Source organism: Coturnix japonica, chromosome 34 (assembly GCF_054131305.1).
Source record: "Coturnix japonica strain WE chromosome 34, WE-NBRP24, whole genome shotgun sequence".
NCBI lineage: Eukaryota > Metazoa > Chordata > Aves > Galliformes > Phasianidae > Coturnix > Coturnix japonica.
The window spans coordinates 3,174,880-3,202,116 of record NC_140696.1 but is presented as its reverse complement, the minus strand read 5'-3'; the positions used below and the strand labels follow the sequence as shown (position 1 = coordinate 3,202,116).

The following is a 27,237-nucleotide window of genomic DNA, read 5'->3' as shown; positions in this document are numbered from 1 at the left end:
AGATCAAACCTAAAGACACCACAGTGACAGACAGCACCCAAAACTAAACTGATTCCAAGGACCATCCAATGCCCTTTACGGTGTATGAGATTTAAGACAAGAAACAGGAAAGACATGAGAACAGCATCACAAAGGGGCACAGGAAGTCAACATGCATTCCTGCTACTTGAACATACCTGTGGGGGACCGGGTGGGACTTTGTACTTTGATTTCTTCATCTGAACCAAAACCTAGGAACTGTTCATCCTGCAACAAAAAAAAGAGGATTAACATTTGGGAACTTCAGCAGGGCCTTTACTTCCCTTCAGCCCCCCACTCTGAGCAGCCTCCCCCTCCTCCCACAAAAGAGGTGCTCACAGCCCCTGGAAGGAAAGCACAGTTTCAGGGCTTCTGCCAATCCCGCAGGCCTCCAGATGTAGCCTACCCCAACACTTCTACCACCCAATGGCCTCCAAGCTGAGCAACAGGCTGGAATGAATTCCAACTGCTGACATGAAGATAGAGCAATCCCAAAGGCATCCTTCTCTCTTCAACAGCCCTGGCACCCTGCAACAGCACTGAGTATATGGAAACACCACTAACCAGTATGGTTTACTCTTTACCCTGATGGTGACAATAGAAACCAAAAAGAATCAGGAAAAACAACAACAACAAAAAACACTACAACAAGTGCTGTAAGATAAGGTGCAGATAACAAATGAAGTAACACCAGCATAAGGTGAATCACAACTGGCAAAAAGGCTCATGCCACAAAAAGCTGCTGAATTGTGAAATGGCCACTTTCAATACAGCAAAGCAAATCAATACCCCAAGGCAATGCTCAAGGCACTCTGTTAAGTCTGTTTTCTCATGGAGTATGCAAATGTAAATCCTCGTGATGTGCCACCAATGTTTGTGACTCTATTTTTATGCTGATCTGTGTTTCCTGGTGCAATTTCACCTCGAGCAATTACGTTCCCCATTCTTGAATTCCCTCTGCCACTTGCTGCTTGCTTCTTTAAGCACCTGTGCACCCTTGCTACATGCTGGAAAGTATCTTCTTGTTCTACTAGGAAGGTTCCACAGCTCTAATGGCAACAACTTGAGTCTTCAATGAGCTCTGAGAGAGGAAGCACTTGAAAAATAGTATACTGAAAGGAAAAAGGTGCAATACTACAGAAGGGGAGTCCTTCAGCAGCGCAAATCAACAACAACAACTGCTTAATTGAGCTCTGGGCTGATTCAAGAGTATGTTCAAACTGCGCTTCTTTCCCATCTTGTGCTTTATATGTTAAATACCTAATTCACTTATGATCAGAAAGTCTGAACTGCTGAAACAACAGTTTAGTTTTAAAGAAATTGAACCACATGCTGGTAACCTGCATGACCATGCCCAGGAATACAAAATTCATTCAGGTATTAGGAAATACAAACCTAAAATACACCAATTCCACTTGGGTAGCTGAGCTAGCCTGACTCCTATAGGTTTAATGGGGAGCAGCACAAGAGCAGAGCTGTTCTGGGAGACCAAACCCCTGAACCATCATTCCCAATCTCTCCTCTAAACAGTGCCTTCAAAGTTCAGTCATTGGCATTTGGCCCTGAACTTCCAATGGTTTTCAGTTCCCTTCCTTTCTTCCCTTACATCTCCGTTAATGTAACTGTCACTCCCACTACAATAGCTTTAAATTCTTTCTTCCCTTGTCCTTCTGTTTTACAAGAACAGATCACAAAAGCGATGCTCCCACGCAGTTTGCAATGCTCCCTCTGGACAAGTCCAAGCCATTATTACAGCCACACCACCCATTCCCACTCCCAGGCCAGCAGTGCTCCCTGCACATCCACCTGACCTGCTCTGGATTTTGTTTGCACTCTGTTCCCCCAACATCTTATCTGCCTCTTCAAGCACTAAGACAGACTACGTGTGGAGCTGTGGAGGATGTATGTGAAACAAGCTGACAGCTACAGGCTTTGGAGGCTTCATAAGGGGGCTGCTAAGCTAAATTGAGGGAAAAAATAATTAAACTCCTTGCTGAGAGGAAGGCTAACAATAACTATTAATCCTAAAGACCACTTGGTGTAAAAGATAGCAATGATTTCTTTCCATAAAGCAATTCAGTTCCAAGTCTCTCAGCTCCAATTAAACAACCCCCAGTGCTTCATTCATTTGCTGTGCAGAAACAGTGCTGAACGAGGGGAGCTCACAGCTGCAGCTCTGGACCCACAGTGTTGCTGTGTGAAAAGCACACCTTTAAGGCTCTTAATACCAAAAGCATCTGGAATATTATGTCTTCATGTCTCACACTAACCTGTCCTAGATGGAAGTAAGTAATCCCAGAAAGTACAGTCACGTAAGTTGGGGTTTCTTCTTCGTATGGAACAAAAAGAAATGAGACATGAGCAAAATCTTGCCCCACCAAGAAAGTCTGTGACCTCCCCCCTCCACCTTTCCATAAGCTTAATGAAAAGAAATAAAGACTTGAGCACCACTTCTACTTCCCCTAAGAAGTCTGCTCAGATCTGCTTCCCTGCGGTCTGACCCAGGTCAGAGCTTCCTTACAACCACACAGGGAGGAAAGGTGGAGAAAATTCAAGGCAACACGCACAGTTTCTGCAATAAGAATCCCCATTCCTGCTATTCTGAAGCTTCATAAGATATCACAGAGCTACTATCCTGCCCCAGCCATCACAAAACAACTTGGAAACACACAACCTCTCATCAAATACATGGAGTCTGGGGCCATGAATTAAGTAGGATAAAAACCAACTGTCTAACAGTCCACAAATCAGAACCTGGCCACCATTAAGAGACAAGTGCAATGGGTTAAATAAACTCTGGCTTCAGCCCAGTACCCCGGGAATGATCATCCTCTCTTATTTCCTACCAAGCAGTCACAAGAATTGTCTACAGTGAAGAGGCTCTCCAAAAAATTAATTACTTTGGCTCCATTCTCAGAAATACCATGTCCAATACGCCATTCAGGTTTGTTCGGTGATGTTCACGAGGGTATCATTGACCTCAGAGTGGTCATTCTCACAAAGTAAGAAGGAGGTCACGTAAATTCAGCCAAATTAGCGATGATGGAGGAGGCTGCTAAGTACCAGTATGCATTAATGTGGCTGTTATCCATTCGGTCAGTCGTATGGCAAAACTGAATTTGGAGACAAATAAAGAAGGAAGTCTCCCCTCTTTTTTTCCCCCAAAGTTGCTATAAAACACGACAGATGGAGAGTGATTAAAAACCACAACGGTTTTGCACATGGCCTCATTTACCTGAGAAAGAATAATGCAACACAAAGGTCAGCGGGATTATAAGTAACGGGATGAGGACAGGCTCACCTCATGGACAAGGCTCAAAACAGCTCTGCATGCAGGGGCTGCCCAGCTTCCAATGCACCTTCCCACCCAACACTTAACTCACAGCCCAGGTTAGACCTCGAGGTTGTGAGCAGATGAGTGAAGTCTTCCCTTGAAGTAACCTGGTTCCTGCAAGAACAGGGAAGTCCCAGACACATCCTTGTTTGAACTCAGGAGCAAAATGACCTTTCAAGGAACTTCTGATTGAAGATTCTCAGAGGAAAACCCAGCTACAGACACAGAACTGTCCTGAACGAACTGGTTTTCTGATCTCTGAGTAATACTACAACCCAAACCACCACAGACCTGTCAAACTGCAGAGGTCTCTCATCGATGATGTCAGAATCACTAAACCCAAACCTCTTGTATTGCTTAAAAGCAGAGCTATCTGAACCTTGCCTCGCTTCTCCTCCTACTCACCATTCTGGTTTTGGCCCCAGCTCTGCAGCACCTCATCTTCTTGGAAAGAGAGGAGCTATTTTTAGCAGCTCATTCAGCAGCATGCTTGGTAACTACAGCACCGTGTCTCAGGGCCTCCTTCCAAAGCAACGGGCATCCTCAGAGGGCAGCAATGAGCAGCCCTAGAGCCCAACTCTGGGGGCACTCATTGCTCTGTGGCAGGTGGACCCCCCGGTAGTGCTGGGAGATGCTTGGAGAATCACACAGAGCAACCAACTGCAACAGTCTCCCTGGGTGCACTGATCAGCACTGCCAGCTTGCTAGGAAAATCCCAATATCCAGCAGCAGGGGGGAACAACACAGCCAGGCTGTCACTATTTGGCCCAAACCACAAGCAACAGGCTCAATTCTAACAGCCCACAAACAAAACACAGGCGGTTCCCATGTGCCCAGCTACGACTCCATCAGTCAATACTCCATATGAAGACTTGTGATGCACAGTAGGAATACTTAAAGCAGTTGAGAAATGCTCTTGTTTCACTTGCAATACCACCACTCAGCGTCAGCTGTACTATTGTGTAGAGAAGTTCAACTTGCATCCAGCAAGAGAAAGGCAACAGCAGAGCCTCAGTCTGCAGCTCACAGAGCACTGGCACTGTGCTCTACAACTAACACTTAGGAAGCAATGCTTCAGCTGAACTTCCACAACTGAGAGATGGAAAGAACTGCAAAGCTGTGGTTAAATAAAAGCAGACGCAGCTCAGCACACTGCCCAGACACCAAAACATGGCCTGAAGTGCTTCTGACACTTCTGCACACACACAGCTATGCTCTGCAGTCGCTGTATCAAAGGATAAGAAAAAAATTATCTTCAATAACAATGACTCATCTTTCACTCCTCAAGAAATGCATGCCACCTAACGAAGCACAAAAGTATTACAAAGTATTTCTTTTGCTTTCTTGCTTCGCTCAGTGCAAACAGCACACCTTCCTGCCAGACCTTTTGCAGCATCTCTATAACTTCATGCCCAAGAGCTGTCAGTGTGCACAAGGCTGAAGTGTGGGCTGACCCTTCAGTGCTGTCAGTAAAACACAACTGGACAACTTGCAAGATGCTTTTCTCTCCATCACCATCCTCAGCAGCCACTAATGCTGGAAGGAAAAAGCAAGATTAGCACTGCATGGTGATTCTCTCTACTCACCCTTTAGCCTCCTGATCTGATGGCTTTGCAGTCAAAGGTTGGTTGATATCAGGATGCCATCCAATACATGGCAGGTATGTTATACTCAGGTGCTCTAATAGAAGAGGCCAAGAGAGAAGCAGCATGTTCCCCTGTGTGCAGGCACAGGAGAGAAGCAACCGCTTGCTCTTGGAAGCCACAAGTGGTCTCCTATGCATTCAACAGGTCAGGAGGACGCTGCTTCAGCTGGGAAGCACCTGAAAGGCAGCTAAAGGGGCTGGGAGATGAACAACTGACTCAGAGTTAGCGAGCTTCCTCTCATTTCCTTCGCCTGCGGTACAGTAAAAGCTGCAGTTCAGCACTTTGATTACAGTACAACAAAAGGCAGCAAGAGATACTCCTGCAAACATCTGCCCTCTGAGTTTTCCAGCACCAAGAAACCCCCGGAGCAGTGAGTATCACTGCATTGAAAACAGCTTCTCATGGGGAAATCCAAATTGCTGTCCTCTAAAAAACCTGACAGAACCGATACTGTGAGGGTTCTGAGTACTCGCTAACGCTGACTGAACTTCAGAAACAGGGTGGTTAAAAACCGTACTCTTGTTTTCACACTTCTGACAATGATTTCCTAACCCTTCAGAAAGGAAAGGAAAGCGTGAAGGAGAGCACAGCTCTCAGGCTGCAATCTGTCCCACCTTCATCTTCAGGCCTTTTGCTTTATATCATACCTGGAAACAGTTGTGCCCCAACTCACAGTCACTAATAACACTAACTGTAGCAGACCCGTGCTTCCCAGCTCTGCAGTAACTATTCAGCACTAACTATGAAGGGAAATCCCAATGCAGACAGAACTGTGATGCTCATAGAGGAAACAAGTTATCCATACTTGAGCTGGCTGACACAGAAGCCACCCCTCCCCACACACGCTGTGGCACATCACAAACCAAGCCAGCCATCAGCCACCATCAAAGGCTCTACCATTCACTCCATAAAACATTATGATCCATGTATAATTACAGCAGCACTGCTAGAGACACTATCGCTGCTATTACATCCCGTTTCCAATCTCGAGTTTCTGCAACTTAGCTTTAACTTTCCAAGTGCTGCAGATTTATGAAGTAAACTGTCAGCACACATCCGACACACTGTCAGCTTTTATGTCCTGAAGCTTCAATTAAACTGCAGTGATGCTGAGGGAGCTCGCAGTGACAGTTCCAACAGATATTCAACAGCCACACACCACCTTCACTTTTATACCACGTTTAACAGAACACGGGCAGAAAACACAAACAAATTCCCCTTATTACTTAAGTGTCATTCCCACCAAGCAGAAAGGATGACACTCGCTATGAGCGTCACTGTTTTCAACCTGAGAGAGCTTTGCTTATGCAAAAACCCCCTCTGCCAGCTCCTGCTGTGCCAAAATCAAGTATCACAATGTTGCTCTCTTAAAGCTCAATGGTTTCAATATAACTCAATGAAAAACTGAACTACAACAGAAGTACACACACAGCACCACCAGAAACCTGGGGAGCATGTCATGACATCCCAGAACTGAGAGCTTTATTATAGAAATGAAGCCTACAAAATAGATGTCCCTAAAAACACAAGCAGGCCTCATCCACGTGACTTCAGTCAGCTAAACACTGATTAAACATCCAGGTTTGACTTCTGATACTGATGTGGTGCAGGGAGGACAAAAAGCCCCATAGTGAGCGATGCCAGCATCACCAATGGGCAAAATGAGCCCAGAGAGAGGGAACTCATGGAAGCCCCTCACTAGAAGATGGATGCACCCACAGCCAGGTACCACGCAGGCACCAGAACCTCACCATGAACACACAGCCATGCTCTCCTCAAGAGACCACAGGCAGCACCCACTCATTGCTCAGGTGAATTGGAGCTCCTCTCACATCCTCTGCTCCTGCCATACAGAAACATGTGCTGTGCGAGAGAAGAGTCTGTCCTAGGCTTCCTGGTGCTGTGCTCTTCACTATGACTGCAACACACAGAACAAGTCAGTGGTTAAGAACATCCGAAGCTAAAATACTTGGAGCATCACAGAAGGAAAGGCACCTTCTTATAGGAGCAATGAAGGAAAGAAACCAGCCTTTAAGACAACCTGAACCCAATGCACACACAAGAAAACACTGCAGTGTCAGAGCAAGAATATCTTGGGTCTATATACCTGTATAACCACCATGAAGGTTTTGGTACCAACCAAAATGGATGCTAGCAGGCAGCATGTATTGCCTTCAGTAGGTGACTCCAAGCACTGTTAGGCTGACAGCATCTCCAAACTGCCTCTGAGTTGGTGACTCTGAGCCCCCAGCATCACTGCCTGCTGGAGCAGGAGCTCAGAGCTGCATGACATCACCTGCTAGAAAGCCCTGAGAGCAAACCCCAAAGTAGAACGCACCCTTATATGTGTTTTCATCACCTCTGATATTACTATCAATCAGTGATGATAAAGCAAAGTAGCTGCTGTTTAACATGACACACTCACGCACTCCACAGCTGACAGTTTGCCCTCGGAGCCACAGACAGAACATGCCTCCCAGGAAAGAAAAGCAAGCAAGAATAAAAGCCGCCTATTGTAAAGAAACCAAAGGATTTTCCTGCCACATCAAGGACACAGCTAACAAGCCATGCAAAGCAAGAACGCTGCAGCCTGTAGTAAGTAACACATCCCCATCATGTCTTCCCCGTTCTGTCAATAGGTGGGTTGTTGTCAGACACTTGCTCTGGCTGCATTAGAATGGCTTAAATAAACAAAACGAAGGCAAGTAGAACAACTGAATAAAGACAAACCGAATAGGCGAGCACAGATCTTGCTTGATACCGAGCAGCTCTGCCTGCCAGGCTCTGCTGCCCCGGGGTGCAGCTCAGTATCCAGGTGCAGCCGGGGGCGGCAGGAGGAGGAGGAGCACGGCAGGGCCGGTGCCCGCGGCACCAGGAGGGGCGGGCGCTGATATCTCCGCTCCAGCGCCCGTTCCCCGGTCCGGACACAGCTGCTGCCCACCCGTGCTCCCCCATTAACGCTTTATCCCAGCGATCCCGAAGGAGCGGAGGCCGGAACAGCTCCGAGCATCGCTCCTCAGGGGAGATGCACAGCTGTTACCAGCGGCCCCTCCCTCCATCCATCCCTCCCGGTCCCGCTCTCCTCACCCACCTTGTGCTGCCGCCCTTCCCGACGGAGGAGCCGCGGGATGAGGATAATGGAGGCGGCGGGGAGGACACACACCGGCGGCAAGTCGCGTGCGCGGGGAGGGACCGTGCGGCGCGGGGGCGGGCGGGGGGCAGACACCGGCACCACCGGCGGGGACCCCACCACCACCATCACTACTATCACTATCACTATCACCACTATCATCACCACTATCACCCCCGTTGTGCAGCCGGCGGCGGGGCGCGCCCTTTGTGCGCGGTAGGTGTGTCCGGCGTTGCGGGCCGTGGCTGTGCGGGCAGGGGGTGTGTGTGTGTATGTCTGTATGTATATGTCTATGTATGTGTGTGTGTATGTATGTGTCTCTGTGTGTGTGATGCTGGGCCGGGACCCGCGCTCCGGGCCGCGCCGCGCCCTCCCCTCCCTCCTTCCCTCCCTCCCTCCCTTCCCGCCGGCCCCTCCTCACCTCTCCGCTGCCCGCCTCGGCCCCGCAGGCCGCTCTGAAGCGCCGCAGGTTGATGCCGATGGCGGCCGAGACCTGAAGCGCCGCATCGAATCCCGGTCCCACCCCGGCCGCGGGGCCCCCGGAGCCGCCGGATCCCGGCGCTGCCCCGCCTCCCCCGCTTCCCGCCGCCCCAACGCCGGAGCACGGGCCGCCTCGTTCCCCATCGCCCGCCGCCTCCGGGGCAGCCGGTTCGGCCGCTCGCAGGCTCCGCACGGCCGGCACCCGCAGCCGGGACCCCCCCAGCCCTCGGCGGCCCCATCCGCCGCTGCCGGGCCGGGCAGGGAAGCGCCACCGACCGCTGTGCGCCATCTTTACTGTGAGGCGACGAGCCAGAGAGCGGGGCCGGGCCGCGCCCCGCGCCCTGCATATCCCGTCGTTGGCCCGCGAAGGTCCTGCATAAGAGCCGGGGATATGCTGGTTGCGGGGCGCCGCCATCTCGCCGCCCCGGCGCGTGGATAAGCCAAACGCGACCGGTGAGAGCCCGGCATAACGCTGGGCGATATACAGGGTACCGGGCAAAGGCTCCAGCGCGCCCCCTCGACCTGAATAGCGCAGCGAGCCGCCGCGGCAGCTCGTCATAACCCGGAGCGTTATACAGCTTGCGGGGCTCCTCGCACGCCGGCCCCGGAAACAGGCTGTTTCATAAGGCGGCCGTAAGCAACCCACATAACCGTAATGGCAATGCCGAGCGACAGCGCGAGTCCTGGCAGCCCGGGATCGAGCATAAAGCATAACGCGCCCCGCGAGCCCCCTGCATAACGCCGGGCCGTATGCGGGGTGCGGGGCTTCAACTCGGCGCAGCCCCGGGCCGGGCATAGGGGCGTGAGGGGCGGGCGGCCCGCATCGCATCGGTGCCCAGCCGGGGGGCACGGGGGGCGGCTGCGGCCTCACAGAGGGGGAGAGAACGGGAAGGGGAAGGGGCTGCTATGAGGAGGGGCTGGAACCAGCCTTCGGAACCGCCTCGTCCTCCCCACAGCCCGGGTGCGGGCCCAAAGGCTGTGAGCAGGCCCGGCCCACCCGCAGGTAGGTGCCTCACGGCAGCCAGGCCCCGCCGCCCCCATCACCCCCCTCACAGCCCGGCCCCGCTCCGTCCTACCTGCCGCTCCCCGGGGCTGCCGGGCTCCTCCCGCTGTCATGGCCGGGAACGAGCGGGGATGGTGCCCGGGAGAGGCTGGATGCGGAGCCCTGATGTCACGGAGCGGCCTCACCTCAGCGCTGCGCCGTGTGGGGAGAAGGGGGTTAAATTCCTACAAGTGCCGCTTTGTTCCCTTGGAAAACGGCGCTGCCCAGACACGAGCAGCTGCTGTCAGGAAAAGCCGGTGTGTGAGGGAGGGGAAATACCTGGTGCCGAGCGAGCTGCGTTGGCTGGGTGGTAAATGACAAAAGAAAACGAGCAGAGGCCGGTTGGGGTGCAGGGCTGAGGGTCGGGCTTCTCATTAGGGCTCCTTCTCCCTCCCTCGTTGTCTATTAAAATAAGATGGGTTCTGTCGCTCCAGGGAGCATGAAGAGGACTGGAGCGTGGCCAAGCCTTTGCTAGTCAAGTTTAATTTCATGTTCTTGATGAAGGGAGCTTGACAGCCCCTGCAATCCAACGGCAAGCTGCAGCACAGGGCACGGAGCTGCCCAATTCAGTTGCATTTAGTTCCATCCTGGCAAAAGCAGCACACACAGGTGGCACAGTAGGTCCTTGTAGACTTGCCTTCTGGTTGGTTCCTTTATGCTGGGGCTGGAAACCTTCTGCAGGTCAGTCGTGCTTTTAATCCCACATTTGACCTCTCTGCTACCCAGTAGATGTGTTACAGCCCACCTCTCACAGCTGGGTGATGGATTATAGAGCTGGGAGATCAGGAATGCCCAGCAGTAGTTCACAATCACTCAGAAACAGAAGAAACAAGCACCCACCCCAAGTTCCCCCCCCATTAACCGTGTGCTTACTTGCATAACAGGCTCCTCCAACACATCGGACCCACTGTGTACTACCACACATTGCAGGGGAATGCAGTGAATCCCAAGTATCTGACAGCAGAGCAGTGTGGAAGAAGAGGCAGGAGAGCCCTTCCCAAGTACCTGTAGACAGCCGTGCTTAAGTTAAGTACCATTCAGTTACTTGAAACAGAGCCATCAGCCCCAGAACACACAGTACACACTAAGATGTGCATAGGTATTGCTGAGCAAGGAGAAAGCACTCACTGCTTAGCTGGGACATCAGGCTTCAGCCCTTTGTTAGTCACACTCAGAGGTTACTGTAGCCCTGCCATTGGGAGCTGTGCTCTTTGCAGGCCATCCTGTGCTGCCTGGTACTACTCTGGGTCAAGTGTGGAGCCACAGGAGGTTCTCCCTATGAAGCTGTGCTCCCTTCAAACAGCACTGATCCAGTTCTGTTCTGTGGTGAATTCTCAACACTGGGCCATTGGCCTCCAGGGTGGGACATGGGCAGCACATGGAGATTACAAGAGAAAACAGTGCTGCCCATCAGTATCTTTCTTCAAGGCTCCACTTGTGCTCCACTTTCTCAGCAGCACTGCCACAGCTGCTGGGTCAAGGACCCTTCTGTGCAATAGAAATGCATTGTCTGTTGGGAGCCTGCTGGGATACCAAGCAGACAGCATGATCTGAAACCCACAGTCAAAAGAAATGCAGGCACAGTTCCACTCCAGTGACCAGCTCTGGAAAATAACCAGTGTGACACCTGCACCTCTCTAACGTGCTACTTGCTGCCTGTGGCTGCTGCTTGTGCTGCCTATCCAAAGCATCCCAAAGACCATGCAAGGCTTCTTCCTGCCACAAAGTGCTGGGGGAGTTGAGGCTGCTGCAGACAGTAGTGCTATAACTGCTACAAGTACAGCATCACCAGAGCTGTGTGAGGTGGGGCAGCCAGGCTGGAGGGCTGAGGGTCACCAAGGAGCTTAACACAGGGCCCAGGGGATCAAAAGAGCACCTGAGAACAGCCTGTCTGGTGTTAAATATACTCAGAAACAAGAGAAAGTATTTGTATAGTCAGTTTGAAATGGCCAGTCTCTGCATTTCTGCAGTGCTGTAGCTTGTTGCATACAGGTTACCATTAACATTGAGCATGGAAACAATGATTAAGCAGCACTACTGACCAAAGCCAGCTTTAATGCTGCCCCACATGTTAAAGGAGGGGCAGAGGAAAGGAAATTCCACCAGCACATCCTGCTGTGCTAAGATGCCCTTCAGGCAGCTGTGTTAGAGAAGCCATTCCCCGCTACTGGTGACATCGCCAGGTCAGAGCCAGGCTCACATCCCAACCACTGCAAAAAGACCACAACAACTCAACATCAGCCCCTGGCTTTATTTGTGTTACAGGCTCAGGGCTGCAGCAGCCAACACTGTGTTACTGAGGTCGAGTCTTCAAACGTTGTATCCAATCAGGCCTCGTTTGCCTATGATCTCACCAATGTAAAACCACATCAGCACCTCTGTGGCCACCAAACCGTTCCTCAGCGCTTCCTGAAAGAAAAAAAAGCCACAATTTAGAATATTTGCTCCTGCAACAGCTTCCTTTCTTGCCCTTGTCTTCACACAGCATGCATGACTAGCAAAGCAGTCATCCGATGGGCAAGACAACAGTTTAAGCCAAAACCAGATGTGCAGGTGAGCATTCACCACGTTCATCCACCCCTCATCCACACTGTTAAAATGGTTCTAAACCATTAAATGCTGCATCGGCTGATGTTCTATTTCAGAAGTGATCTTAAAGGGCTCTAAATCCAAACCTGCAGGAAACGAATTGAATTTCAGGGCCAAGCGATGCACCAAACAGGTGACACAGCTTTGACTGGGCAAATCCATTCCCTCCTCTCTCCACTTGAGCAGTGAGCCCAGAGAACACAGCACAGCTCTGCTATAGTTGTAGAAGAGCTGAAACGATGCTGAAACATTAAAACACCTTCAACTCTTGACCCATAAGTGCTCTGAGCTTCAAAGGCAGCTGACGGCAGCTCAGTTGTTCTTCATGGTGTACAAGTATGTCAAGCTACAATGCTGGTGGTGAAGCTGTGCCTTGAAAATACCACCCTGATGCTGATTTTGCCTGTGGCTCACAGACTGCAACTGCCAGAGCCTGGAGAGATTGCAGAACTCTTCCATCCTGGGAGGTGAAAGGCAGCAATAAAGCCTTAAAAACATGAGAGTGCTGAGGCAATGGGATGAAAGAAACACAGGGAAAGGTCCATGGGTAGATGGTTGAGAAAAGTTAATGATCCAAGGGTTGCAGCAGAAACCAACACTGTGAAAATAAGCTGACCTCATAATGGCTGAATAAAATGGTCACAAGGAATAACACGAGCCTTAATGTGCCTGAGTGACTTCAAGCATTACCAAAAACCTCATCTAAAATGAGGGATTCTCCTGAGCGATGGCCAATGTACCTCATTTGTTCCCTATCTAGTTGATCACATACATTAAGGTTCTGATTTGGGGAGCGTGTGACCAATAAAGACACAGCCAAACTGCAGTAGCAGATGATCTAACATCAGGATCCAGGCAGGAAACGCATCCTCAGCTCCCTCATGGCCATGCAGGCAATGAGATGGAAGCTCACCATGCAGGGAGGCAGCACCAGAGCTGCACATTGATTTGTACTATATGAGGATTAACAAACCAAGCAGGACACAGGCTGCCCAGCTTGAGCAGGAACTCATTGAGAGCAGCATGAGACACGTATGTTAAAGCTCCCATCTCCATATATTACTGCAGCATAAAATACCTTCCTTATAAGACACATCCAAAGACAATCCCTGTCTTCCCCCTTGATTGAGCCTGATCAGAATTACTCAGAACAGACCCTAAACCTCACCTCAATGTAACACTGTGGAGGTTAAATGCACCTTAATAGATACCAGGAAGGAGAAAACAGACAAGCCCAACGCCTGTTTGCTACACAGTTATTAACACACACCAAGGTCACGTCCAGAAACACCCATAAATGACAGAAGGACTGTGGCAGATACAAACCACAACGACCAACCCTTTGTGAACACTAATATCAACGCAATAGGGTGGAAGCAGCAATAACTACAGATGTGTGGCTGAGCACATACTGAGCTGGGAACTGCTCTGAGCTCAGATTGTGGCTTCTTCAAGGGTCCTACAAGCAGACAGTGAGAAGCAGAAGCAATAAGAAGCAGAAGCAATAATGCAGGTTGGATTTACACTGCTAAGCACGGCCCTACTGAAAGCTGGCTATGGCTGAATGGAAGCACACACGGTTTAATTACACCCACCCAACTCAACCAGCCCTTACCTTGACCGTGAGCTGCGCCAGGCGGCCGGACTGGAAGCTCCTGACCATGTCTTTCATGCTATCGATGGCCTTGGGGATCTCACCGGGGGTCGGAGGGACGAGCTCGACCTTGGCGTAATACCAGAACGTGGCCAGGCGAGGTTTGGAGTAGGCCACAGCAGCTACAACGAACAGCACACAGCCAGGTCAGCCCCTCCCGACCCCATACCAGGCCCTTCCCCTCCATCACAGCACACGGAGCCGGCTCAGAACCACATCCAGCGGATAACCCACATCCATCCATCCCCCCCGGCTCTCACCGCTCAGCAGCTGCGGCCCGCGTGTTGTCAGACTCTGCACCAGCTTCTGCGCGGCCTGCGCCATGTCTGAAAGTCACCCCGCTGCCTCCAATGGACCCCGCCTGTCTGCAGCGCCTGCTTCTCCCTGCAGGCGGATGCAGCGGGCAGCCCGCACAAGGACCCGCAACACGTGAGTGAGGCGGGGCCCTGCCGGAGGTCTGTGGGTTCGAGACCCGCACGGTACCGGTTCGTCCCCGTGTGCCCAGAACGCGGCCAGAAACCAAACGAGGGACGGAGTGAAGGCAGAGAGATTTATAGCGTTCATCACAACGCGGCTCCGGGAGAGCTCTGAGACAAGGGGTGCTCCCATTCCGCTTCTCATTCACCATTAGGAACCGCTAATGACAAGCTCCTCCTATAGAACGAGCAGCCTCGTCATCCCTCCGTGCTAAAACAGCTTTTCTGTAACTAATTTCTCTCTATGAGCTGCTAGACCTGTACAAGTATATTGCATATCATCACCCTTTATTCCCATCTATGTATAACTGTCCCCTTTCAGTCCATGCCCCCCACCACCATCTGAACTTCAGAACTGCAATCTGAACTTTGCAGACCTACAGATGCATAATCACATCATTTAAACAACTTGGGAGTCAACAGCAACAGAAGAGAGGCTGGGACAGCAAAGGAGGTTTTTGGTGTCACTGTTAAAGTAACATGGCAGTTGTTAGCCAACACAAAGAACAATTAGTACAGGGATGGGGTAATAGGATAATTAGAAGAGCTTCCCAAAGATGCAGAGGTGAGGAAGCGACAGCGCAGTGTTAATTCTTGGTATTCAATGGTATTTCTTAAAAGGAAAGACAGAAAGAGAGAGAAAAGAAGATACAAGGAGAGGTTCCAGATGTGGTGTAATACGCTGCGTGTGTTCTTCATTCACGTGGCAAGTTTCATGGATGCTCTGGAGAAACTGCCAGCATCACTGCAGGACATTCATGTCGCCAATGATTGCATGTCTGGGGATGGAGATCTTTGTTCTCAGTTCAGTGTGTCCTCCAGCTCCTCCTTCTGCTTTTTTCTCTCTGCGAGCCACTGCTGAATCTTTTCTTTAAGCTCCCTGTTTGGTCTAATCTGGTCCATAGTGAGTGGGCTCCGATTAAAAGGATCCGTCTGATCACTGAAAGAGAGCATTGAGGAGATTACCTTGACTGCCCATTTACTCAGCCAACACTGAGCCCGTGTGTCACTGGATACCATGAGATAAGTGAAACATATCACCCCAAGACTGCATAACTCCATCCCCTATCCCAAGCTTCCAACTTGGAAAAGCCCCATGAAAAACAGTCAGTGCCAAAGGAAGCTTAATATAGCTTAATATACATAAGGATGCACTTAAGCCTACGTTTCATACCTGAGTAGGTGCCGGGCTATGGTCGAGCGATCCACAGTGACCCGTGATGATGGCAGGATTACTGGGTCAGACATCAGAGTGCTCATGATAGGATCCAGGAACTCATCGCAAGCATCTGCGTATGTCTCCTCCTCCTGCTGCTGACGGTCTGCAAGAGACTGGTAGGCACACACAGCTTTTAGAACCCAAGAGATCCCAGTGCTGTTCTGATTCTTTCAAATACAGGTTTGCTTTGAACATCACCATGACTGAAAAAGCACCTCATGGGACCACAGAACAGGTTGGAGAGCCTGATTTAACACACAGACACATTTGCCACTTGAAGCTGACAAGCCTCACTATCAGCCTGCATGTGTTTCTTCTCTCACGCTATATACTCATACATCTGTAAATGCATTAAAGAACTGCATGCAAAAACTTATAGAGGTCTGTGCCATAAAGGAGCCTTCTCAGCTGTCCAAACATACACTTCAGGTAAAGCACCATTTCCCAGAACAGCTTCATGGCAAAGGTGCAGCCAGAAACAGATGGAAAAGGATGCCAGTTTTGTTTCTTTTTGGCCTTTATCCTATCTGCTTCTCACCTTGATCCTCTCAGCCAGGTTACTGAAAGCCACTATCATGTTGCCAGGCTTATTGATTTTCTTCAGAACCCTCACTGTCTGGGCAAAGAGTGTTGGTGAATAGGAACGGCCGTCCTTCGGTACCGTGGCACAGAAGTTTTCTTCATCTCTGGACCACAATGTGAAAGGAAAGCAAGAGTTTAAGAATTCATATTCATCTGGTTGCAAATCAGTGCCCTCAATGGCTGTGTTACCAGAGCAAGGAACTCGAATTACAGGGTACAGAGAGAAAAGCTTGACTGTAATCAAATTGTTTTTCCCAGGTCATCTCCAAAGAGACCCATGGGATGAATTTAACTGTGATTACGCTCAACTTCCACTCCTAGTAGCTGTGCACAGCACATCTAGTCCCACTTTAGGCCAAATTAGAGCTCCAATTCCTTGCAAACATCATCAGTGTCCGACAGACAAAAACCTGTTTATACTTCAAAGCACCCAAAGGCTGTTCTTCTCCACGAGCACTTCTGACATCCCACCTCCAGCACTCCCTTGTCACATACCCAAGGTTCAGGTAGATCGTACAGATGTCAGAAACTAGCTGCTGTGGTTTGAAGTCAAACTCGCTGAAATCCTTGACTTTCAAAGCTCCCATTTTAGGGCCAACCAGGTGTTGCAGAAAATAGTTTAGCATGGAGATGATGCGTTCAGCAAGAAAGGGATGCACAAACAGGGACTTGATTTCTGGAACAGAAACCAACAGTTCCCTGAGCTTCATGGCAATCCAGTCCCTGTCTGACAATACTTAAACTACTACTTAGACCTGCCCAATTCCCAGACAATGCAGTTTTGTAGGTCCCAGCAGGCAGGATTTGCTCTTCCCTACCTGATGTCAGGAAGGCCAGAGTACCGATGGTTTCATTGGACATGATGTTGTGGAAGCGAGCCAGCTGACCAAACATCTGCAGGCTGGATTCCTTCTCCCGACGAGCCTCCTGGGACAGGTTGTCCCACTCACCACGGTCCTTCTCTATCTGCTGAATTTTTATCTTGCTCAGGTACTGTAAAGACACAGCAGGGAAACATATGGGAGCAGCTGTGTGAGTAAAGCACACTAAGATGCTTTCCTTTCAGCCAGTCACTTCAGGGCACAGAAGAGGCACGTGTGCTTGTTAGAGGAGCATGGAATACATCTCAGCTTAGCACAGAGAGCATCCACATTCCACATCATCTCCTCTGGTGAATCATTATAATGTTACCAACCTTTCTTATGGCAAATCCCACTTTAACACATGTAGGCAATGTTAGCAGAAAGCATCGAATCTCACTGCTCCTCTGCCTGACATCAGGAGACAGAAGCAGCAAAACCAAAGCATATTTTTCAAGAGTGGGATGCCGTGAATTAATTTGGTTTCAAAAGCTCTAACAAGCAAGAAATAAGAGCTTACTTGTGTCATAATACCTTCTCACCAACCTAAGGAACTTAATGGCAAGACCTCAGATATTATCTGCTCCACTCTGAGGCCAGTTATGGAAGGAAAAGGTAGAGCACCTGAAAAGGCTCATAAGTGCATAACTGTAATAAAACATACAGCTGCTCATAGTGACAAATTGTATGAAGTCTGTAGATGTTCAAAACCAGACGTGCAATATCCATGTGACCTGTCTGATCTGCCAGACTCCATTCTGCTACAGGGAAAAAGCTCCACAAAAGCACTTTCTGGCAGCACCAAGAGGCTGTGGAAGGCATGGTGAGACAAATCATCACATATCGGGGACACAAATCCAGCTGAAACTTGCCTTGTAAACCTAATGGAAAATTGCCTAGAGACAAAAGGTCCTTATTAGCCAACACCACCTGAGGAAAGGCCAAGGGGATTTGATAATCAAAAACTGCACAACTCATTTAAAGCCTGGCTGCATCCAGATTAACAACAGGCAGATTTCCTTCCGACCCTGTTAGCACTTCATTCTCCATCTGGGAAATAAAAAAGAAAGCTTTTTTTGTTTCCTTTTGTTCTGATCCGTCCCCCAAGATGAAGGGGAATGGAATCAAGTGCCCTGTGAGCTCTGGCCCAGACCCCACCATACTTCTGCCATAATCCCTTCTACCATGGGTTTCACTATACCAGATTTGATGCCTGCAAGATCATGAACCTGGCTCAGCTGAGTTTCCCAGCATGTATCTACTGCGAGGATTCACCCAAAGAACACAAGTATATTAATATTGCTCTGGAGATAAAAGGGCACTGCTGTAATCAGCCATCTAAAAGGGATTAAGAACCATTTCTACACGACGCCTGCAGCACAGACACAAAACCCCACCTGTATGGCTTCATCCAACAGGAAAATTGCATCGTTCATGAGCAAATTAAGGAAGCGCAGGAAAAGAGGGGGATTCATTGCCTCCAGGTTCTCTGAGGCATAATCAGCCAAAGCCTGCAAATAACAAGGGAATGATTACTGCTCTGCCACAGTCCAAACTGCATGACACAAAGCTATATGCTCCGTAAGGAGCCACACAGACATGCTTACATTTACACCGCTTGTCTTACCTTTATGCTCTGTCGGTATGAATCCGTGCCCCACATGTATCTCAGGATGGGATACATTGGACGGCGGTAGTTGAATTTCTGCTCAAACTGATGGGGGTCACCTAAACATAAGTGAGAGCATCATGTTTTGGCCATGGGCACAGGCAGGGATTTTTAATTCCTTATAGTGTTTGCTGTACAATGGGCAAGTCCTGTGGATCAAGGGCCAGGGGGAGGCACAAGTGGCTGCTGGGATCACAGCTTAAGATCAGCTGGGATACTTTTACAACAGGAGGGTGCAGCCAATGGATAGACATTGTGCCTGACAGCATCCCAGGCAGAAATGGAAACAAACAAATGAGAAAGGCAGCACTTCAGCTCTTGAGTAATTCTCTGTTTTCAAAGAGCAGGAAGTGCCAATTGTATGTAGGGCAGCAAGAAACTCACAGAGTCCAACAGAACCCCATAGGAAGGACAATGACCGCCTCAGCTACACATATGCGTTTCCTCTAACAGCAAGTGTTTCCTATTGCTCTCCAGGGGATTATAAAGAACAACTCCTGGAGAAGTCAGAGACCTGTTACCGACTTCTTCCCCTTCCATGCTTACCAGTAAACTCAATATCCACAAAGACTTTGATAAGTGCCTCAGCTAGATGGGCAGCATGCTGGTAAGAGCAGAACACTCTCTTACGATGAAACACGCTGGAGACAAGTGGATTCTGGGCCTGATCTAAATGAGGCATCACAGCTTCCAGCACTTCTGCCAGCTTGGCTCGCAGATGAGGATTTTTCATTCTGCAAGTGAAAAGACAGTAGAATTCAAAGGGATACTTAAAGATCAACTCCAAGATGTTCCTGTAGCAACTAGCAAAACACCTCTAACAAAGCACTTGCTTATGCCATATAGGAGCACAAATCAAAGCTTCCATGTTAAAAGATAGGCAGGTTGTTGTGGGAACATCTGATTCTTTGCATCACTACCAACTCCCACTCAAAACCCTTTCAGAATTGTTAAATACAACGCTTTAATCCACACCCAGATGACCACAACTAGCATCTCAATTTGACTCAGCACCATACTTGCTTGTTTTCACATACACAGCACCATGGGAAGCAGCAGAATAAGTAACCTTACAAGTACATTTAGATTAGGTAGTGATTTCCAGCTGATCCATACCCTTAGTGCTCCTGCAGCCATATGCCATCTGTGTAGATGAGAATGCCAGGGTAACCAGAAAGCATAGAAGTAACTTCTTCAGGTCATAAGAAGTATTGGGAGTGTTGGAAAAACTCAACAACATCTGGAGATGGGCAGCAGTTACTGTTACAGCAACAGCCAAACCTTCCTTGCTCAGTGCTCACTGGCACTTTGTTTATGGGTGACCACGCTCCCAAACGGTATGACTGTATAACTATTAAGATGCTGAATGTTCTGTTTGCTTCCTGTGAAGCACGAGTTGTTCAGGCAGCTTTCAGTGCCTTCTGAGAGCTGAATTTGATTTTTCCAAAGAGATCAAGCAACCTACAGATGCATGAGCCGAGCTCCAAGGCACCTCTAACTGTTCCTACCTTTTTGCTTCCATCCAGGTGCTTTGCAGTAAGTATAAAGGGTTTACATCTGGGGCTGCACGTACCTCTCCACATCACCCATGAAAACGGTAACAAAGTGAAGGATGTGCTCCAGAGAATCGGCAGAAGTCTCCAAGATGTCATCAGCAAAACGCCGCAGGAAAATGAAGAAATCACCCAAATTATCTGCAAAGAATTCTGTGAGGAGAGATTGCATGTGAGTTCATCAAGCAGCTCACACAGCATGTTTTAATAGAACACCAAAATGAATATAGAGCCTGAAGAAATCGAATGCACAGGATCCACTTTGCTCATCTCAAAAGTCACTATACAGGGTGACACCCAGCAGCTCTCCATTGATATTATGCACTGCTACACAGCAGAAGCTCGAGGGAAGAGAGTCTCAACACAACAGAATTCAGTGCACAGGGAGAACAGGAAACCAAGGCAGGATTTGGTCAAACTTAGCAACATGGCAATGCATGGGATCTTTAAAAGGTCAGCAGCAAACAAAACCTGAAGTGTTCCCTGAAAGAGCTGCAAGTGTTATGAGAGTTAATGACCCTCTTCAAAGAGAATATTGTGTGCAAAGAAAAATGCTACCAGCAACAGCACTGGATCCTCTCCCCTGGAAAGCAAAGCACTTCCTCGGACAGCACTTCCAGTGTTCATCTAGACAGTACCAGGACTAGCTTGCTGGGTTAACTGAGAGGTCTCTGCCTGTTTGGATGCTATGATCTCGCTGATGATGTTGAAGTTGCAGCTGACTCACGCTACACTCTCTTACATGTTCTATAACTCACCCTTCACATAGCTAAAAATTAAGAGGAAACCCTGGTGCTTAAGGAATCTTAAAGAATAAGATACCACGTATGCATAAACACTCTGCACAGAGCACTTCTTAAGCCACTTTACATTCAGACCCTTACGTGCAGCAGCGCAAACCAGCAGGAGAAGTGGCTTCACCTGGTACATAGGCCAATGCACTGTTTTCCACTCCTGGCAATGGAAACGTCAGCTCTATAGGCTCAGTTCCTTGGTTTCCTATAGCCAGCTGTACCAGGAGAACTGCCATGGACACCTGCAGATTCAGGCAGTTCTGCAGCATCTGTGGCTCCGTCATTGCTGTCTTCGTGGAGAGATAGATGGTCATCAGGCGTTCAAACTGCTCCCTGAGGCTGTCAGCAGCAGGGCTGGAGCTCTGCTGAGCTTCTCGCCACGCTACCTGCAGGCGGTGAAGGCTTTGGTTTATCTTTACCATCTGGTCATGCAACCTACCAGGGGAAAACAAGGCAAGAGATCAGACAAGATGCAATTAAGTTCAGTACAGACTGCCTAAGCAATGCAGAAGTCACTGTGCTTGTTAGCTAGCAGCTTATTTGTAAGAGACATTCTGTGCAGCAGGCAAGTACCTTTTCTGTTTAAGATTATTTGCAGGGAAATAGCTGTTTCAAGGGGTCAGGAGCAAGAGATGCATAAAGAAAGGCAAGTCAGGGCTTGAGAGGACAAGAAATCCTCCTGACATACTACAGAGGTCTGCAAAGCAGCGTGGTAAAGCAGCAGCTCCTACGAAGCGCTCTGCAGTGGTGCAGACAACGAGCCCACGCAGCTGCAAACCTTGTTGGGTTCCCAAGGTCAGGGTGTGGGTAAAGCCTGAGAGGTGACATTTTCGGTTTCCCAGCAACAAGCCACTTGCATAACTTTTTCATCTATTTCTATATTTAGATAATAAACCAGAAGGGGACTATGCTTGAATCAGTGGTGACCTCATAGTATCCAGGCAACAATTTAGAGAAGAAAGCTATAAAAATAGTGCATTCTGGTGTCCAGAAAATTGTTTCCTGGAAACGGCCAGTTACCCTGCACTGCTGCTTCGAATAAAATCAATTTAGTGGAGCAGTTCTGACACCTCACACTGCTCCTGAGATGCTCTTTAGTAGATAAGCAAAAGGACAGAGGTCTGATCTCCCAGAGAAGGTATCAGAACTGAGTGAGCGCTGCCAATGCAGCACCTAGCTGTTAAAATACTATTTACTATAATACTATTGGATTCTTTAAGGCTGTTAGCTCTGAACATAATTATTCAGCCTGATGCTCAAGTTGTCAGTCAAAATGTATTCTGTATATTAGTTATTTAAGCCCAAAGACATAAAACCTCTCTCAGAGTGCATGTCTCAGTAGCACCTCTAACACCTTCCCAGCAGCCAGCTCTGTAAGAACACACACAGCTCTAGAATTATTACCTGTGGAATCCTAAGTGAAGGGTATACTGTGTCAGAACCAGGTTTTCTGTCACCAGGTTGTAGCTGTTTGCAAACTCTGGCTCTTGTTCAGTCACAGCAGGTATCAAACACGTTTCTTTTTCCAAACCTAGAATCAAAAGCATCTTTGCATTAAGCTTTGACAGGGGCTCAAGAGAGCTCCTCCTGATAATATGAAATGTCTACAAGTGTCCCTGGGCAGTGTTTCATTTGAATTTATCCCTTCCACTTTTTCATCTGTAGTCTCTCACTTAACTCACCCTTTACCAATGTACAGAAAGCGTGCACTGGAGAGATTAAGAACTGAGAAGATCCCTTTTTACTTCACTTGCTCCCACAGGTTTTGGACATACCCTTCATATGTACATTCTTACTCCTCCGCTCCTCTTCATTCAGCTCCTTCAGGGCACAGTAAGTGGGGTTAAAGGTTAGCAGCTTAGGAGATTTTGGTTTGCAGAAGGGCTGACACAGCTTCAGGAGGGCAGCTCCCAAATTGAGGAAGAAGGCATCTGAGGCATACATCTGGAAGAAGATCTCTGGCATCTGATTAGCCCAAATTTTGGTACGGCCTGAGTTAGCGTGCAGACAGTTTCCAAGCCAGGAGAGAATCCTGTGCTTCGTCTCTGGAGACAACTGCAACAGGTTCTTGAGCATCTGGTAGATCTTCTCATGGAACTGAGCCATAAACTGTTACAGGGAACAGAAAATGGTTGAAGGAGTCATGACCTGAAGGCTCCTTTTGACTATTTTATTAATGCTTCCAGAGTTGTCCCATGTCCAGACAACTTCCCACCTTCAAAAGGAAGGATTGCCAATGTAAATTACCATTGTGACACTTGTATTATGAATAGCTCAAAACCTGAGGCCAGAATAATGAACAACACACTGAAATGCAAGTTGGTTCCGTGGGAAATACAAGCAAAATTCGTGGCAGAAATGATGACCCTGAAAGAATGTACGGCTGGAAATCTCATTCTCTGTGAAAAGCACCCGCACCTGACTATGCTTCTCTGCAGAACGAGGGCTGTGTTTGTGCCTTAATCTGTGATGCTTCTCTCTCCTGAAACAATTCAGGATCCTACTAGCAACTGCTGATCTCAGGAGGGAAGCTGTTTAATTTCATAGAGCAAAAGTGCTGCTCGTCATTCTATCTGCTTGTGAGCCAATGTTTTAATGACCAGAAAAGCACTGGAAAACCTATTTCACAGTAATTACAACAAAGGTAGATTATCTCCATATACCATCTTAAACTTTGGTGCTGGGATCTGCCCTGCAAGTACCCTAGCAATGACTTCTTAAGCAGCAGAAACACGAGGTCAATATAAAGACTTTGGATACAACCCGAGTAAGCAGTTACACCTTACAGATCTTACAGATGGAATCTACAGGCTATAGTAGTTCTATGACTTGCTTAGCCACAAGCCAGGCTATTAAAGAACCAGCTAAAGAACACAACCCCAATATCCAGTCTTCTCACTTGAACCCAGAAGCAGAGACCAATGAACCCCATTAAGCAGCAATGTTATGCTTCAGTCTCACCTGATGAATGTTGGATTCCTGCACCTTGATCTCTTGTGGACTGGATCGGGATGGATTCAAGAAATACCCATGATTCTCTACCACACCAGGAGTCTTTAGCAAGCAGGAGATGTTTAAAATGGCACCTAACAAAGTCTTCTGGTACATCTGTCCATTGCTGGGATCCTTGGGCTGAATATACCCTGCAAAAACCTAGGGAAAACAGTTGAACGTGCGGCAGCCTAAACTGAAATCAGAATTACATTGTAAAGATGAGTTCCTAAAAACAAGAGCACAAGAAGTGCCACAGAGTATCTGCTTCTAGGACTACTGTCTGCTTCCCTGTTGTCATGTGCAAACTCCTTTCCCACTTCTTCTACCTCTTGTCTTTCTGAGCAATGCTACGGAAGTATTCATAGGACAACACTAAGATGATACAATTCCAACCAGTTGGGTTTCCCCGTAACAATCAAAGCAGCCAACAGCTCCTGATAACTGAAAAGCACATACCTTTGCTATATCTTTCTGCTTTGTGAAATAGAGGATCATATCCAGGTAAGTGTATAGAAGGATCTGACAAAGGTCCAAGTCCTTGATCCTGCTCAATAAAATATCAAACACTGGAACCATGACTTCCCCAAACGTCCGCACTTCCTCATCCATCGTTAAGGCTTCTATGACCTCCTCAAGAAACTCAGTCATGTCTTCAAAATCTAGCAAGGGACACAAGGGAATTACTGACAACCCTCACAGCTCTTAACAATAACCTCACTAAGACATTAATTAAGTTCAGACTTACGTGCTCCTCTCAATGCTTCCAGCATCAGATCCACCAGCTGCTCATACACATTTTGGTTGACATAAATCTCCGGGGTGAGAAGAACAGTGTGAGCATTTGACACAGTCAGATTTCGGCAGCGCACAGCAAAGGGCAGCAAGTTCTCTGGAACCTTGGTTATCTGCACAGAAAGAACAGAACAGATCAGAGGCTCCATATCCACCTCTTGCCATGGAAAGATCAGCTTTTAGATAACAAAGATCAGCTTTTAGATAACAAAGATCAGCTTTTAGATAACAAAGTTACCTCCCTTCTCAGAAACTTCTACCCACCTCTTCTCTTGCCCTCTGGAAACAGGCATAGAGGTAGCGTAGGATTTGTTTCTCCCCTGCATCTCGATCTGCAGAGAGATTCTGTGTGCCAGCAGAAGTCATGTAAATCAGGTTGTTTCCAGGCTCCTGCAGCAGCAGGCGGGTAAACAGTGCCTAGATACAAGAAAAAAACACCATGAAAGTGAAACAGCTCCTGCAAGCCAGGAGTTTAACAGTCTGGCCAGTTACAATCAGCATCTCTCTTGTAGCCCTGATGCAGTCTCAATTTGGACAGTCATTGCAATGCATGAGATATACCTGCTCGATGTTTTCCATGTCAAGCCAGTCTTGGTCATCCAGATCTGCAGCCATTTCTTCCAAATACACACAACGAGCTGGAATCCCATTTCCACTCTTCATGCTGGGATCACCTGGTGAGAATATAAATCATCTGTAGTCACAGCTGATAGAATATAACTGCAAGAAGTGAAATCTGCAAGCAGGATCCTGCCTGGGGCAGACAGTCATCTGCTGCTGGCTGCTGCAGGGAAGCACTGCCCACCTCCCAGCATCCCTGTCCAATTTCACATAGATCTGATGAGCTCCTGCTTAAAACACATTTCATTAGGGAATCCAGCAAGCACAGACCCCACATCATTAGAAGCTGCACTCTTACACTGATATCACTTGTAGGAAATAAGCTTTGGGGTATTACATGGGGTCACAAGGCCCCAAGCTCTCAGGGAGTTTCTCTATTCACATCCTTGCCCCATGCAGCCCCATTCAACATGAGCAGCACGAGCTCCTCAACACAATAGTGCCAGATGTGAGATATACTAAGTGACACTTCCATTTGCTGCATTCAGAGCCTGTTTTTTCAAGCACAGAGGCAGAAACAGCCTTTCACAGCAGTTGTGTAATGCTGTTTTCTCTCACCCTTTCAGGTACAATGCAAACACACAAGCTCTGTTCAAGGTTCTGGGAACATAAAATGTGAAGCAGCTGCGTGGTTCGAGGACACAGAGCTGTTCCACCTTGTGTTCCTCCCATGTTGTTTTATACCAGCACAAGAACCAGAGTGGAGCTTGCTGTATGAGAAGGGGCTATGCCTCCTACTGCTCACCCAGAGAACAGAGCACCAGCATCCCATCCCCTTGAGGCCATATAGAAGCCAGATCAACAACCACAGGACATCAGGAGCACTCACTGTTATCAAGAGTGATGAGAAAGATCCTTTGGATCATGTGATTGATGTTGAGCTGCTCGCACAGCTCCCTCTGAGACCTGAAAGAACGGCTGATCTCAGCCACAGAGTAATCACAATCATCCAGGCTCTCGGACACGCTGTTATCAGAGTCATCTTGACTGACCGAAGTTTCTTCTCCTGCAAAATAAAACCTCCTGAGTGAGCTTCTTCCTTTGCACTCACAGACATGGAAAGGCACGAAGGGACACAGAGCAGCCCCTTTGCCCCCCCTTACCCCCCATTTACCCCCTGTTTACCTCCATTAACCCCCATTTACCTCCCATTTACCCCCTGTTTACCTCCATTTACCCCCATTTACCTCCCATTTACCCCGTTTACCTCCATTTACCCCCCGTTTACCCCCATTTACCCCCATTTACCCCTCGTTTACCCCCCATACAGGCCCAGCCCTGACCTGCCAGCTGCCTCAGCTGCTGTTTCTGTCCTGCTGCGAACTGCTTGGCGTCTGCGATGGAGCTGAATAACGCAGCGAAAGGATTCCCGGAGATGTTGTTGTTGTTCTCCTGATCGGTCATCTCCATTCAACGCCGCGCCATGCGGGACGGACACAACCGGTCTGCGGGGACGAACCGAACTAAACCGAACCGAACCGGGCAGGCCCGGCACCGCCGCGCTCAGCTCCTACTCAGTCAGCACGTCGCACACTAATGACGTTATTTAATGGCCATACAAGAGGGTGTCGCAGTGCTTTAGCTCCCCCTGGCGTCTTGGAGGACTCCATGTAAACAAAAACTGGTGCCACCCACATGCATTAATTAGTTAATTAATTAGTTAATTAATTAGTTTATGTTGGAATTCGCACACTTAGGATATAATATTGATTTATGGATGTCTTGCATTGGAGTCACTGTCCCTAGAGGTGTTCAGAACCGTAGGGATGCGGTGCTTAGGGCTG

The 27,237-nt window shown here is 48.5% G+C and overlaps 3 protein-coding genes and 1 long non-coding RNA gene across 11 annotated transcripts in view; 1 reads left to right on the top strand and 3 right to left on the bottom strand.

Moving 5' to 3' along the window:
• Nucleotides 1-9,821, bottom strand: part of KMT2A (lysine methyltransferase 2A) — a 43,689-nt gene extending 33,868 nt beyond the window's left edge. For 3 of the 7 annotated variants that reach the window (XM_015883850.3, XM_015883851.3, XM_085526019.1), the window contains exons 1-2: nucleotides 8,550-9,060; nucleotides 177-246 (exon numbers count right to left, since the gene is read on the bottom strand). In XM_015883850.3, the coding sequence (XP_015739336.2) occupies nucleotides 177-246; nucleotides 8,550-9,023 (544 nt within the window). In that variant the 5' untranslated portion in view covers nucleotides 9,024-9,060. Of the gene's footprint in view, nucleotides 1-176; nucleotides 247-8,549; nucleotides 9,068-9,684 lie in introns of those variants that run through there. The other 4 variants (XM_015883849.3, XM_015883852.3, XR_014938226.1 and 1 more) reach the window with 3 other exon arrangements.
• LOC116654375 (uncharacterized) lies at nucleotides 9,370-12,896 on the top strand. The gene is made up of 3 exons (XR_014938231.1): nucleotides 9,370-9,611; nucleotides 10,535-12,203; nucleotides 12,296-12,896. It is a non-coding gene; the product is annotated as an uncharacterized LOC116654375 (long non-coding RNA).
• On the bottom strand, nucleotides 11,882-14,260 carry ATP5MG (ATP synthase membrane subunit g). The gene is made up of 3 exons (XM_015883865.3): nucleotides 14,154-14,260; nucleotides 13,855-14,015; nucleotides 11,882-12,059 (listed from the first exon to the last, which is right to left on the bottom strand). The coding sequence occupies exons 1-3, from the start codon at nucleotides 14,215-14,217 to the stop codon at nucleotides 11,961-11,963; spliced, it is 324 nt and encodes a 107-aa protein (XP_015739351.1). The 5' UTR covers nucleotides 14,218-14,260; the 3' UTR covers nucleotides 11,882-11,960.
• Nucleotides 14,261-14,429: 169 nt separating this feature from the next.
• Nucleotides 14,430-26,988, bottom strand: UBE4A (ubiquitination factor E4A). 2 transcript variants are annotated; one of them, XM_015883861.3, is made up of 19 exons: nucleotides 26,737-26,988; nucleotides 26,283-26,459; nucleotides 25,394-25,506; nucleotides 25,097-25,249; nucleotides 24,786-24,945; nucleotides 24,497-24,699; nucleotides 24,008-24,199; nucleotides 22,822-23,155; nucleotides 22,451-22,577; nucleotides 21,174-21,481; nucleotides 20,273-20,405; nucleotides 19,246-19,433; nucleotides 18,658-18,758; nucleotides 18,428-18,541; nucleotides 16,989-17,163; nucleotides 16,666-16,846; nucleotides 16,127-16,274; nucleotides 15,544-15,701; nucleotides 14,430-15,309 (listed from the first exon to the last, which is right to left on the bottom strand). In XM_015883861.3, exons 1-19 carry the CDS (start codon nucleotides 26,861-26,863, stop codon nucleotides 15,171-15,173), a joined length of 3,231 nt encoding a protein of 1,076 aa, XP_015739347.2. In that variant the 5' UTR covers nucleotides 26,864-26,988; the 3' UTR covers nucleotides 14,430-15,170. The 2 variants fall into 2 exon arrangements, 1 of the variants encoding a protein (XP_015739347.2); XR_014938227.1 differs by lacking the exon at nucleotides 16,666-16,846.
• Between the last annotated feature and the right edge of the window lie 249 nt (nucleotides 26,989-27,237).